The sequence below is a fragment of the Mirounga angustirostris genome, unplaced genomic scaffold, assembly GCF_029215605.1.
Source record: "Mirounga angustirostris isolate CCGP_5_RB_7025 unplaced genomic scaffold, mMirAng1.0.hap1 SCAF_7, whole genome shotgun sequence".
Taxonomy (NCBI): Eukaryota; Metazoa; Chordata; class Mammalia; order Carnivora; family Phocidae; genus Mirounga; species Mirounga angustirostris.
The window spans coordinates 49,726,429-49,741,449 of NW_026991715.1; the positions used below are offsets into that span (position 1 = coordinate 49,726,429).

Sequence of the window (15,021 nt, forward strand, 5' to 3'; positions counted from 1 at the left end):
TACACACTTAATAGGATGAGGTCATCCTTGTGCATGTAAATTTTTCAATCATTTTAAAAATTTTTCTTTATTTTTTTCATCATAATAACCAAAGAACTGTATTTTCATAAAATGCAGTTTAAAAAATACGTAAAATACAGCAAAGGCCAAATAAACCCTTAAAAACCTAGTAACTCTGTTTCTCTTCCACAACTGATAGAACTATTCAAAAAAAAAAGGGGGGGGTTTCTTTTTGAGGAGGCCATCTGACTAAATTAGATTATGGAAAAGCTAGAAGTGTGAAAACTTCCTCGGCTATAACGCTAGAGTAGGGCTGTGGGCATAGCTTCCCTAGAATGGGAATATAGTAAGCACAGGTATGAGGAGTTAGGAAGCTGCCCTCCACCCGCCCTTCTGACTGAGGTCATGCCAGCGAGGGGAGCTGGATGAACAAAGAATCAGTACACCTTTCCAGCTTGTCGGGTTACGTGTACTTACCTGATTTCACCAAAATGATTTTACCTGTAGCCATGTCTGTAGGTCAGCAACTTGAAAATTTCTAACTGCACCACAGTGACGTACATGCAGTCTTTGGTGCTGAGCCATGATAACTGAGTGATGTTTGATGTTGCTACAACAGTAAGTGTTTAACTCAGTGGGTGTCAGGGCTATCTAAAAACTAAGCAAAGTAAGGGGCACTGATCATTGTGAAATTAAAAATGTAAGAAACACTTCTATCTACTAATGTATGTTTGAAAATGCTTACCCATATAAAATTTCCATTGTTATATAAAGGCTTTCATGATGCAACTCCCTGGCTCTTATATTTTAAAAAGTACAGAATAAAATTCTTAATCCTAAATTTTTGTCACTGCTCTTAAGGTCTATGACTGAAGTAAAAGAGAGAAATACCCCAAACTGGTCATTTTTGAAACCATAAATTCACTGTGAAACCTGCTTCAAAACTACAAATTATTTTAGACAAATAAATATATATGTTCACATTTATAAAAATTTTCCACATTACTCATAGAAACAAGCTTCATAAAATTTACATACAGAATACAATAAAAATCAGCTCTAACGATGATTTAGCTGTCATTCTCCTAATTAAAAAGTTCTGTGTTTGAGGTATCACTTGAAGAGATGCCAATATGGCACATTTGTAAAACAACCCAGGAGTCTATCCTAAAAATTCTACCCAACACAGCATCATCTCTATGAGGCTGAGCTACACTTGTCTTTTTAAACAAGGAAGAAAATTGTAATTGTTACAATAATAGAGGAGGCAGGTACTAGACACTCTGTGTTTCATGTAACAGTAAAAATTCCTTATAAGTATTTTCATTATCATCTTCCTGCCAACACCATTCATTTCTTATGTCCCAGTTAAAACCAATAAAACAGCTTCATCTCCTATGACTTCCGAAAAAGGCTTGAGATTTAAAAACAACAGTGAAAAATTTCACTACCTTTATATATTATCATAGGATATAAAGCTATTAAATTTTTCAGAGTCAAGAGCAAAGCATTATCCCCTACCTCACTTTATCACTGCAAGGTGGACACTTGATTCAGCAAATATTAAGTGCTAGGTAGAACACCTGTGTTGACTGTAGTAAAGCCATTTACAATCAACTTATGAAGTAATAACACTAGTTAGACAAAGAGTCATGAATACCAAAAATAATGTATTTTGTATGTACAAATAACTATACTTGGGACATGGCTACCAAGTAATAAGACTGATTCAATACCTTAGAGTTAGCACATTAAAAATGTATTGCCAGACGACAATGGTCCCATATAATATGAAAAAAAAAAAGTCTATATGGAAAAGGCTGTGATTTATTGCAAAGCATAATTATATAGCAAATTCCAAGGAAGGTCAGATAACTTTCAAAACCAAATTTAAAAATTTAATGGCTTAGGCTGAAGATTCAGTTACTTTTTGGAGATCTCAGAAGAATTAGGGGTGGAAGAATGCTTTTCCTTTTTTCTCTTCTTTTTTTCCTTTTTGTGATGTTTCCCCCTTTTTGACTTATTCTTTTTTTCTTTTTTCTTTTCTTTCTTCTGATATTTTTGTTTCTTTTGTTTTGAAGTGTCCTCTTCAGTGGAACTGGATGAGTAAGACCTATGGGCAATAATACATACTGACTGATAACTGCATTTATGGCTGATAGGTAAATTTTAAATGAGATTTTAATTGCCTTAAATCATTTCTGGAGCAAGGTGGGGTATAAATAAAGAAACTCAAAATGTGCTTTATATATTTGTATTCTCTTAAAATACTGACTTTGGAATTTTTGCTCCTTGGCCACAGAAACTGACAAGTAACTCTATTCTGCTCAACTCTAGAAATAAGTTTTAAACTCAGTAAGGATATAATGATTTTTCTGTGATTTTCAGTTTTTCATCCTGTCATACCCTTCAGAATCTTCTAAGGTTTGAGCCAAGTGTCATTTACCAAGCCTTTATTATATATACAATTCATTCGCATATGCAATAAGTTGTTAGCAAAGTCTCTTAAAAGAGTTACAAAAAGATGCAATTGTACCTTGGTATCAATGGGTGAAAGCTGAAAATTAGCAAAAGGAAAGCACTTTTGTTAATTCTTTTGATTTTTCAAGTCAGAATACTTCAATCTTCTAGATGCAGAGTGATACAGATGAGCACTTGCATTCCAAAGTAATTTTCACTAGTTACAAAAAGATGCGTTTGAATGCGTCTGAATGAATATAAATAAATGAAGATGATATAGCATTATTCTTTATTTTTCTAATATTACTCTAATAAAAAATTAGGGGGAAAATTATATAATTCCTTCCTCTACTATGAAAAAAAAAGAAAAAGAAAAGAAAAGTAACAAAACAGAGAAGCCATCTCTTAAGATCTTACATAAACAGGTATACAATAATCTGCCCATACCCAAACTCTAAATGTGTGACAAGACAGAAACTGAATCAACTTAAAATCCTCAAGAGATAGTTGAGTGATCTAACCATTAGAAGTTAAAGCCCAAACTAAGAAAACCTGAAAGAGACATACAGGAAGGAAAAAATAAATGCATGAGACTATATAAGGCCGGGTCTGTAGAGTGACTCAGGAATCCTGTTTAGGAACTCCGAGTTTTCCCTTGTTTCTGTGATGCTGTATTCCCTCCATCTTGTCTATCTTATTTGTACTTTTGGCTGTTTCCTGGGCTTATTTTCTCATGGATTCTCTAGTTCCCTCTTCAACTCCATTATTGTCAACTCTTGTCTGTTTTCCTGTTTTAAAGACCCTGCTTGACCTGTGGATTCTGACTAGAGCTTCTTTGCCTGTGTGTTTTTCTTTGGCTTTTTGGTCCTGGATTCTCATTTTTAAGATACAGTGTTAGACTTGCACACAACAATTCTATTAGGTGGCAAAATCTCTGCTAAGTATGCCCAGAAAAGTTCATTTAATTTCAGGCCCTGCCTGAGATCTGTGAGACCCCAGTCTTGAATAAATAATCTGTTATGATAAAACAAGTATATTAGAATTTGGAAGAAAATAGATCATTTCATTTTTTTTTTTAAAGATTTTATTTATTTATTCATGAGAGACAGAGAGAGAGAGGCAGAGGGAGAAGCAGGCTCCCAAGGAGCAGAGAGCCCGATGTGGGACTCGATCCCAGGACCCTGGGATCATGACCTGAGCTGAAGGCAGACGCTTAACCATCTGAGCCACCCAGGCGCCCAGATCATTTCATTTTTCCTATAAGCAATCCATCTTGCTGTGCTAATGCAAATGATTGAACAATACACGAGTCAGACTACAAAATACACTGAGCTCTACCTTCCTATTAGTTTTTATGTTAAAGATTATTTAACTCCCAACATTTGAGAGAAAACAAACTTTTCCAATTTATAAAGTAGCTGAGGTGTTAAAATGTACATATTAAATGCTCTATGAAGTAATGCGTGACTTGTAGAACCTACTCTGTTAGAGAACTAGGGTCCAAGCCAGACATTACTACTGTCAAGGGCCTTAAAAAATGTCTGTCTGTATGCTTACTCTAGTGTAAGGGAAACTGCACTGATTTACCATAAAAGAAACTGCTTCTTAATTCTTTTGATCAATTTCTTTAACCAGTCAGTTGTTAAGAGTTGATACTAAAAACTCATAAGTGGCTGATGAGGATTGTGAAAGACCTGAAGGAATTTTCAGCATCGTGAGTATATAAATCATATTAATAACTTAATTTTGTAGCCATGGCAATGACATTTTGAGAATACAAATATTTAAGCTCCAATTTCATATATATGAAGACAAAATATATATGTAAAGAATTTAGAAATCATCCAATTAAAAGCCTGGCTGATGTTTTAAACTCAAAATTCTAGAATACATAAAAGAAGGGAGGGTGGCTATTATTTATTTATACCTTAATTTGCTCCAAAAAAAAAAAAAAAAGATGGCTGAGTATCAACTTTTGATTCATGACTTTGTTATTTTACTGAAATAACTGAATATCTAATTCCCATTAAGAAAAAAATTAGTGTCAAATTAATTGGACAACACACAAAAAATAAACTTTTATAATCCATCCGGGATTCACAGTCCTGCTTTTAAAAAACAATGATGTTAAAAAATACCTTTTCCTTTTTTTTTTCAACTTGATTTTCTCTTTGCTTTTTGCTTTTTTCTTCTCCTCTTCTTCATTTACTCCTGTGTGTTGAGGGGAAAGAATCAGGATACCATGAATCTACATACTAACATGGTATATATACATTTTTTTATTTCAGTTGTTGGCGATGAATTTCATTGGTTAGGATATTGTGCTTTTCTTGTAACAATTTCTCCTTTCTTGACGGTTTTTTTAAATTGAGGTATCATTGACATATAACATCATATTACTTTCAGGTGTACAACATAATGGTTTGATATTTGTATACATTGCAAAATAATCACTGTAAGTATAGTTAACATCTATCACCATGTTACATAGTTACCCAAGATTTTTTTTCTTGTGATGAGAACTCTTAAGATCTACTCTCCTAGCAACTTTCAAATATACAATACAGTACTATTAACTATAGTCAACATACTGTATATTACATTCCCATGACTTAATTTATTTTATAACTGGAAGTTTGTACCTTTTGACCACTCTTATCACCTGCCTCTAACAACCACAAATCTCTTCTCTGTATCTATGAGCTTGGCTTTTTTGTTTATTTTTTAGATCTCACATATAAGTCAAATCAGACAGTGTTTGTCTTTCTCTGACTTATTTCACTTAGCTTAGTACTCTTAAGGTCCATTAATTATTTTTATTTATTAAGAAGCTTATAAAAATATTATATGCTCTTTATAAAAATTTCAATCACTGCTAGGTACATTAAGTAAAAAAATTCATGTACTCCACGATTAATTACTATAGCGAATCAATATCAACAATTTGGTGGGTAGCATTTCAGGTCTTAAAAAACAAAACAATACAATCAGATACAGCTTTTCTTTCTTTCTCTCTTTCTCTTTCTTTTTAAGTAGATGCCATGCCCAACATGGGCATGAACTCACAACCCTGAGATCAAGAGGGTTGATCTAGCATGCTCTACTGACTGAGCCAGCCAGGTGCCCTTTGAATACAGCTTTTTAAAATTTTCTTTTGCAGAGGAACTTAGTTAGCATCATGGGATTCTAGGATCATGATGTCAGGATCCCAGGACAATAACAATAGATCTAATATTTATGTCATCGGTATCCCTGAAGGAAAGGATATATACTATTCTCTAACTTGTTTCTAAAATACGCAATTTGGTGTGTTTTCTTCTAAGCTTGCTCTCTAATAACCAAATATACACATACAATTACTTACGTAAAATGGTTACATATAAGTCCCAAGTTTTTCCTCTCTTTTGAAAGATTGATATATGATATTTTATATGGTATATAAATACAGTGGCATATATAATATTTTGCAACTTATTTCACCTTTGTCAAAAATCAGTTGGACAGGAAAAAAAAATCAACTAGACTTCTGCTTCTGGGAAGATGAAGTAAGTGTACTTTTCCTATTCCTCCCAGTAAGTTCAACTAAAAATACCAGACATTATAAAAACAAATATAAAAAACTGAAAAGTAGAAATAAGACAGACCAACTAAGGATCTTGAAACCCAGAGAATGACACAGTAGTGAGTTCCCTGGAATTCTTGCTTCCTATAGCCCAGACTTGGAGCTGAAGAAGTAGGCAACCTGGCAATGTCAACAGGTACAGACAAAAATACCCCAACAAAAGCCTGATTTCTTTAGCCAAAGGACCAAAACAGGGACAGCCTAGGGACAGGTAGCTGGTAGATAATAACTGCCTTTACTGAAGTCAAACACCACAGAAAAAAACTGGCACCACCCCCGTCCATGTCAGCAGAGGGTAGGTGGGGAACCTAGACATTCCGCCTTGTAAAGCTGTGATAAGGCACCTCAATTCCCCAGCCTGAGAAGTCTAAGTAGGTGTCCAGGACTTTCATCTCTATTGGCCAGTAAAGAGATCTCCACTAAGAGTGTCAATGGAGACCATTTAGGAAGCCTTGACTTCTGCTGCCACCCGGTATTAATGAGGCACCCCTTCCATCTACAGTGAAGTGTTGTCAGAGGAGATCTAATGAAAGTCAGGGCCTTCATCATCACTCAGTAGTAACAAGACCACTCCCACCATGGGTTACCACAATAGGGAGTTGGAACTTCCTACCATCACCCAGCAGTAACAAGAAGTCATCACCACTTTGAGTGTTTGTGGAACCTGAGTGGGGAAACAGAACTTCTGTCTCCACCTGGCAGTCACAAGGTGGCATCCCCACTTTTCCTTCTGCGGTGGTACTAGAGAAAATGAGATAAAGGAGAAGGTTTAAGAAAAGTCAGCGATTCATAATACAACGTAACAAGTTTCAGTTGAAAAGAACTCAACAAGTCAAGAACCAGGAAGATCTCAAACTGAATGAAAAATGAAACAATGAATATGACAACACCATAATGAGAGATTATTATTAAAATAATCTGAAAAAGATTTTAAAGCAGCTGTTATAAAAATGTTTCTATGAACAATAACGAGATGCTGGAAACAAATGAAAAAATATGAAAGCCCCAAAGAAACAGAAAATCCAAAGAAGAACAAAATAGAAATTTTAGAACTAAAAATACAATAAATGGAATTAAAATACTCAGTGGATGGGCTCAATAGCAGAATGTCAAGCACTGAAGAAAAATATCACTGAACAGGAGAACAGAACAACAGAAATCACCCAATCTGAGCAACGCAAAGGAAATAGATTTAAAGAGAAGAGACTCAGGAATCTGGGGGACAGTAACAAAAGATACAATATTTATGTCACTTGGAGTCCTGGAAGGAGAGTATAAAGAAGGAGGGTACTTGAAAAAATAATAGCTGAAAACTTCCCAAATTTGGCAAGGGACATAAACTTACAGACTCAAGATGCTGAGTGGAATCTCAAACAGGATAAACCCAAAGAAATCCATATCAAGACATATGACAATTTAACCTCTGAAAACTAATGAAAAAAAATCTTGAAAGTAGCCAGAGAAAAATAATACGTTACTTATGTGAGTGAATAGAATGGAAGCAGATTTCTTATTAGAAAGCATGGAAGCCAGAAGTAAGGGGGGCAGCATTTTTTAAGTGCTGAAAGAAATGTCAACCTGGAATCCTCTACACAGTAAAAATATCCTTCAGGAATGAAGGAGAAATCAGGACGTACTCAGATAAGGAAAAAGTAAAAGAATGTGTTACCAGCAGATAGACCCTAAAAGAATGGCTAAAGTAAATTCTCTAAATGGAAAGGAAATGATAAAAGAAGGAACACTGGAACATTGAGAAGAAAGAACATAGTAAGCAAAAACATGAGTACAATAAGCTTCCCTTCTCTTGAGTTCTTAAATTACGTTTGATGGTGGAAGCAAAACTATACCACTGTCTCATATGGTTCTAAATGTATGTAGAGAACATATTTAAGACAATGGTATTATAAAGGGGAGAGGGTAAAGGGAAATAAAGGGAGGCATGGTTTCTACTCTTCACTTGAATTGGTAAGATGACAACACCAGTAGACTGTGATTAATTATGTATATATAATACCTAGAGCAACCACCAAAAATTGCTATACAAAACACCATAGAAAAATTTTAAAACACTATGGACATAGTCAAAGACACTACAGATAAATCAAAATGTACTTCTAAAGTGTTCAAGTGACACTATAGCTAAGTCAAAGCACTAGAGGTAATCCTAAAAGATATTCAAGTAACCCACAGGAAGGCAGGAAAAAAGAAACAAGAATGAAAAACAGAGAGAGTCAACAGAAAACAAATAATAAAATGGCAGGATTAGCCCTAACATTTAAATAATTAATGTAAAAAAAAAGATACCAATTAAAAGAAATTGGCAGAATGGATTGAAAAATATGATTCATCCATCCACAGTCTGCAAGACTCCCACCTCAATTAAAATGACATAGACACACTGAAAAAAAAGGATAGAAATGATACGTCAAACAAACATTATCAAAGAAAAGCTAGAGTAGCTATATTAATAGCAGATAAAACAGACATCAGAACAAAGAAAATTACCAGTGTGAGAAAGAGGCATAATATAATGATAAAAGTTTTGACTCACCAACAAGACATACCCTAAATGTGTATGCACCAAATAACAGCTAACAATATACAAACCAAAAACTGATAGTCCTGAAAGTAGAAACAGACAAATCTACGATGGTAGAGACTTCAACATCTCTCTCTCAACAATTAATAGATACCATACACAAAGTCAGCAAGAATAGAGAAGAGCTCAACCATACCATCAATCAACAGAATCTAAACAATATTTAAAAAACACTCCACCCAAGATAGAATATACCTTGGGTCATATAGCGAATCTTAACAAACTTAAAAGAACTGAACATATACGAAGTTATGTTTCTGTCCATAATGGATTCAAATAAGAAATCAGTAAAAGAAAGAAAACAACACTTAAAAGTAATCCATGAGGCAAAGAAGTCTCAAGGAAAACAAAACACACTGAACTGAATGAAAGTGAAATACATAAAAATTTGTGGAACACAGTAAAGCAGTGCTGACAGGGAAATTTATAGCACTAAATGCTTACAAGGGAAATGAAGAAAAGTCTCAAATTAATAATACCTAAGCTTGAATCTTAAGGGGGGAAAGCTAAATAAATGCAAAGCAAGTAGAAGGAAGAAAATAATAAAAGAAAATAATAAAGCACAAGAATTAATGAAATTGAAAACAGAAAAAAAATTAGAGAAAAAGAATAAAACAAGGAGCTGGATCAATAAACCTGACAAATCTCTAGCAAAATGTGAAAGAAAAAAAGACACAAATTAATAGTGTCAGGAATGAAAAAAGGTATATCAGCATGGACCTTGTATACATCAAAAGGATAAGTGAAATAAATCTGACAACATAGACAACATGGACCCCTTTCTCAAAAAACAAACTGCTACACTCATCTCACATGAAATAGAATATTTCAATAACCCTTTAACTATTGAGGAAATCGAATTTGTAATTTTAAAACTTCCAAAAAGAAATCTTCAGGCCCAGATAACTTCACTGAAGAAGTCTACCAAACATTTAAAGAAAAATTAATACCACTTTAATACAAATCTTATGTAATCTTTCCAAAAAATAGGAGAATGAAATCTCAATATTCTATGTCACTGTTACTCTGATACCAAAATCAGACTAAAATTATAGTCTATCAACTATAGACCAACATGATTCATGAATATAGATGGAAAAATCCTTAACAAAATATTAGCAAATAGAACTCAGGGATGCAAGGTTGGTTCAGTTTTCAAAAATCAATAATATAATCTACCATATTAACAAGCTAAGGAAAAATCATAGTATCATACTGATCAATGCAGAAAATACTTTTAGCAAAATCTGACAATGATTTCATAATAAATACTCTAAGCAAAAACAGGAATAGGGACGCCTAGGTGGCTCAGTTATTAAGTGTCTGCCTTCAGTTCAGGTCCTGGTCCTGGGGTCCTGGGATCGAGCCCCGCATCGGGCTCCCTGCTCGGCGGGAAGCCTGCTTCTCCCTCTCCCACTCCCCCTGCTTGTGTTCCTTCTCTCGCTGTGTCTCTCTCTGTCAAATAAATAAATAAATAAAAATCTTAAAAAAAAAATCAGTCTATTCAATTTTAAGACTTATTATATAGCTACGTTAATCAAGACTGTGTGGCAGTGATGGAAGAAAAGACACATAGATCAATGGAACAGAAGACAACTTAGAAACAAACAGACACAAATATGACCAACTGATATTTGGCAAAAATGCAAGGGCAATTCAATGGAGGAAAGATAGCTTTCCAACAAAGAGCGCTGGAACAATTGGTTATCTTTAAACAAAAGGCTAAAACTTGGCTTAAGTCTCTCATCTTACACAAAAATCAACTCAAAAAAGGATCATAGACTTACATACTATTCAACAATAAAAAGAAACAAACTCTTGAAATATGCAGCAACCTGAGTGCATCTCCAGAGAATTATAGCTAGTGGAAAAAGCCCATCTAAAAAGATTATATGCTATATGAATCCATTTATCAAACATTTTTGAAATTTTATTATAGAAACGGCAAATTTTTGGTTGCCAGAAATTAAGAAGATAGTAAGGACAAGAGAGAAGTGGGTGTGGCTTTTAAAAAGGCAATATGAGTGACCCTTGTGGTGCCAGAAATATTCTTTATCTTGACTCTATCAATGTCAGAATCCTGGTTGTGATATTGTACAACAATTTTGGAAGATGTTACCATTGAGGAAAACTACATAAAGGGTACAAAGTACTCTCTTATCACTTACAGCTGCATGTGAATCTACAATTCTTTGAAAATAAGAAGTTTAAAAAAATCAATTGGCCATAAATGTATGGGTCTGTTCTATTCCATGGATCTATCCTTACATCAATACAACACTGCCTTAATTACTTGTAGCTTTACACTAAGCCCTGAAATTAGGTTGTGCTAGTCCTCCAACTTTATTACTCTTTTTCAAAGTATTTTAGCTATTCTATGTTCTTTACATTTCCACAAGACCTTTAAAAGTGGCTTGTCAATTTCTAAAACAGTCTGCTAGAATTTTGATTGTGATGAGTTTGAATCTATAAATCAGGTTGGGGAGAACTGACATTTTTTTTTTTAATTCAATTAGCCAACATATAGTAGTACATCATTAGTTTTCGATGTAGTGTTCAATGAGTGAACAGACAGACATCTTAAAAAAACTGAATCTTTTATTCCATGAATATGGTCTATCTTTTGATTCATTCATTTCTTTAATTTCCCTCAGCAATGTTTTGTATGTTCCAGACTTGCACATCTTCTGTCAATTTATCCCTAAGTATTTCTCATTTTTAATGCTGTTATAAAAGGTATTTTTAAAATTTCAGTTTTTGATTTATTGTCATGATACAGAAATACAAGTGATTTTTTGCCCATTGGTCAATCTTGTATTCTATAACTTTGCTGAACTTAGTTCTTAGGTTATTAGTTTCTACAAGTTTTTTTGGTAGATTCTATAGGATTTCTATATAGAGGACCAAGTCATCAGTAAATAGTTTTACTCTTTCCTTTCCAATCTGGATGCCTTTGATTTTTCTTGTCTTATTGTGTGGCTGGACTCTCCACTACAATGTTGAATAGAAGTGGTAGGAGTGGACATCTTTGCTTTGTTTCTTATGTTACGGAAACATTCAGTCTTTCACCATTAGGTATTATGTAATCTTCCAGCTTTTTATAGATGTCCTTTATCAAGTTGATGAAGTTCCCTTCTTTTCCTAGTTTGCTGAGTATTTTTATCAAAAATGGACAGTGAACTTCCTCATATAATTTCTTAAAATACTGTAATTATTATATAGGTGTTCTTTTTTAAAGAGCTATTAAAAATGGTGAATTACATTGGCTGGGTTTGAACTGAAACAAATCTTACACTACTGGGATAAACACCAATTGGTCATAACATCCTTTTCACATATTGTTGGATTTGGTTTGCTAAAATTCTTTTAATTGCTTAAACTTCTGTTTGTGCCTGTATTTGTAGGAGTCTCTACTTGTAGTGTTATTAGGGGAATGCTGATCTTAAAAAGTGAATTGGAAAGTACTCCCTCCTCTTCAATTTTTAAGATTTTATATAGAAATGGTTTTATTTCTCCTTCAACATCTGGTAGAAGTAAGAGAGAAGCCATTCAGATTTGGAGTTTTCTTTGTTGGAAGTTTTTAAACTAAACATTTAACTTCTTTAATAGATGTAAGCCATTCAGTTTATTTCTTCTTCAAAGAGTTTTTGGTAGATTGTATGTTTCAAGTAATTGTCCATTCTATCTAAGTTGTCCAATTTATTGGCATAGGTTTTTCACAATAGTCCCCTTATTTTAATACCTTTAAAATTTGTACTGTTGTCACTTCTTTCACTTCTGATACTGGGTTTTTTTTGTTTGTTTTCATTTTTACCTGATCAGTTCGGAGAGCAATTTTTCAATTTTATAGATCTTCTCAAAGGACCAGCTTTTGGTTTTACTAATTTCCTCTACTGTTTTCCTATTTTCCATTTCAGTGATTTCATCTCTGATCTTTTTTATTTTCTTTCTTCTGCTTACTTTGGGTTTCATTACTCTTCTTTTTCTAGTGCTTAAGGCAGAGGTTAAGTTGTAAATATGAGACATTTCTTCTTTTCTTTTTTTTTTTTTTAAGATTTTATTTATTTATTTGAGAGAGAATGAGATAGAGAAAGAGAGCATGAGAGGGGGGAGGGTGAGAGGGAGAAGCAGACTCCCCGCTGAGCAGGGAGCCCGATGCGGGACTCGATCCTGGGACTCCAGGATCATGACCTGAGCCAAAGGCAGTCGCTTAACCAACTGAGCCACCCAGGCGCCCCATTTCTTCTTTTCTAATACAGAATTTAGTCCTGTAAATTTGCCTTTAAGTACTGCTTTAAGAGCATCCCATAAATATTACATTGTGTTTTTGTTCATTCAGTGCACAATACTTTCTAATTTCCTTTTGCCTTTTTTCTTTGACCCAATGGGTTATTTAGAGTATGTTAGATTACATATATTGGGGAATTTTTTAGGAAGATGTTACTAAATTCCTAATTTAATTCCCTTGTGGCTAGAGAACATATTTTCATAATGTGAATCCTTGAAAATGTATTAAGATTTGTTTTATAGCACATAATAAGGTTATCTAGGTAAATGTTCTTTGTGCTCTTGAAAACTAATGTGTATTCTGCTCTTGTTGGGAGATGTGTTCTATAAATATTGAATAGGTCAAGTTGGTTGGCAGTGTTATTCAAGTCTTATATATCCTTTCCGATTTACTGTCTACTGGTTCCATCAATTACTAAGAGAGGAATGCTGAAATCTCCAACTATAATTGTGGATTTATTTATCCACAAGGATTTTCCCTGGTGATTCTAGCAGTTTGTCTCATAGAGTTTGAATTTGTTATTAGGTGCATCACCACTTAGTATTCATAAACACTTACTTTTCATATGTCCTCTGCACTAACACTTTTATCATTATAAAGAAACCTTCTTTATCCCTAGTAATATTCTTTGCTTTGCAATTGACGTGATCTGACATTAAAATAGTCATTTTAGCTTTTTCTTGAGCAGATTTTTTTTTGTATCTGTAAGTTCAGAATGACTACTGTAAACATGCCCCTCCCCCAAAGTTATAAGAAACTAAGCAAATAAGTAGCTATGGGAAAAATAACCACTTCCATTTAGGAATGATGGATAAGGAGTCCAGTGACTTGGTTATATGGATAAATTAGTTCTAATAAAAACAAAATAACTCTAGAATTCAAGACATCTTTTTTCCTCGCTACTACCCTTAGGAACTAGCAGTATTGACAATAATAGTATATGAGAATTCAAGCACTGAAGACAAAAGTTTGATTTAGACAGTTGACTGTTTCTATACTACCACTCTTAAAATGATTCCACCTCTATTTATTGAAGTGTCTTCTGAGACAGGATATTGAAATGTAATAGGCATAAGGAAAAGAATCTGAGTTTCTTCAAAACAGTATTTTCTTGGAAAATAATACAATCAACCTTTGGAGTACAAAATTGAAGGCAAAAAAACCCTATGTACTTTACCACTTAAATTTTCTATGTTCAGCAAGAGTGGTAGTCTCTTGTGTACCATACAGGAGTCAGAGGATATGATCCAGTGCTTAGAGACAACTTTGGGATAACAAGAAAGAACCATCCTAGTAGTACCAGCAGTCACCCAATAGATCTTTGCGTATGTCACCAGGTTTGTAGCTACTCCAGTTGCTTTTAAATACCTGATTAAGTTGTTTCAAACCTAGATCCATTCATCGAAATTTCCATTCACTTTTGGGCCTTCTAGTCAACTACTTAGCAAGTATCTTTTGTAACTTTCTTATGAAAAGTACATTTTGAGCCAAATACAGGTTTTATTCCAATTATGCTATGGATTCATTTAAGCCACATCTTTATGAAGCTTGAAACCACCACTTGGAGTCATTCGCTTGAATCTGATTCTAGCAGTTACTAAAGGGAACAAGAGACACAATTATGGTAACACGCAAATACCTGATTTTGGCATTTTCTCCTGGGCAGCATTCAGAATCAACCATCTTTAAATAATATCAAGTATGAATTTAAAATAAAACTTTCTTAAACAAACAAAACCAAACCAAAACATCAAACTAAGCCCAAACCCCCAAATTTGTCAAAATACAACATTTCTTTTCTGGACTAAACTAAAAGAGTATCATAAAATATTATGGGATGAGATATGGGAAGAGGACTACCTCCTGGTTACAGGTAAATAGCTGATTAATGTTAAAGAACACTAGGTAAAACAGAATGAGAAAAAAAATCCATACTCTTGAATTTCTTGGGTACTTTGTGAAGAGTAAAATCCTTTTACGCTGGCTTTCTGCATACTATAACATAAATAGGACTTCAGATATTTGCTACTATCATGCACAATTCCAAAGGCA

General features: G+C 33.8%; 1 protein-coding gene across 1 annotated transcript in view; it reads right to left on the reverse strand.

Moving 5' to 3' along the window:
• Window positions 1-1,501: 1,501 nt before the first annotated feature.
• Window positions 1,502-15,021, reverse strand: part of SREK1IP1 (SREK1 interacting protein 1) — a 39,971-nt gene continuing 26,451 nt past the window's right edge. The window contains exons 4-5 of the mRNA XM_045895442.3: window positions 4,599-4,671; window positions 1,502-2,113 (exon numbers count right to left, since the gene is read on the reverse strand). Coding sequence (XP_045751398.1) covers window positions 1,924-2,113; window positions 4,599-4,671 — 263 coding nt within the window. The 3' untranslated portion in view covers window positions 1,502-1,923. The remainder of the gene's footprint in view (window positions 2,114-4,598; window positions 4,672-15,021) is intronic.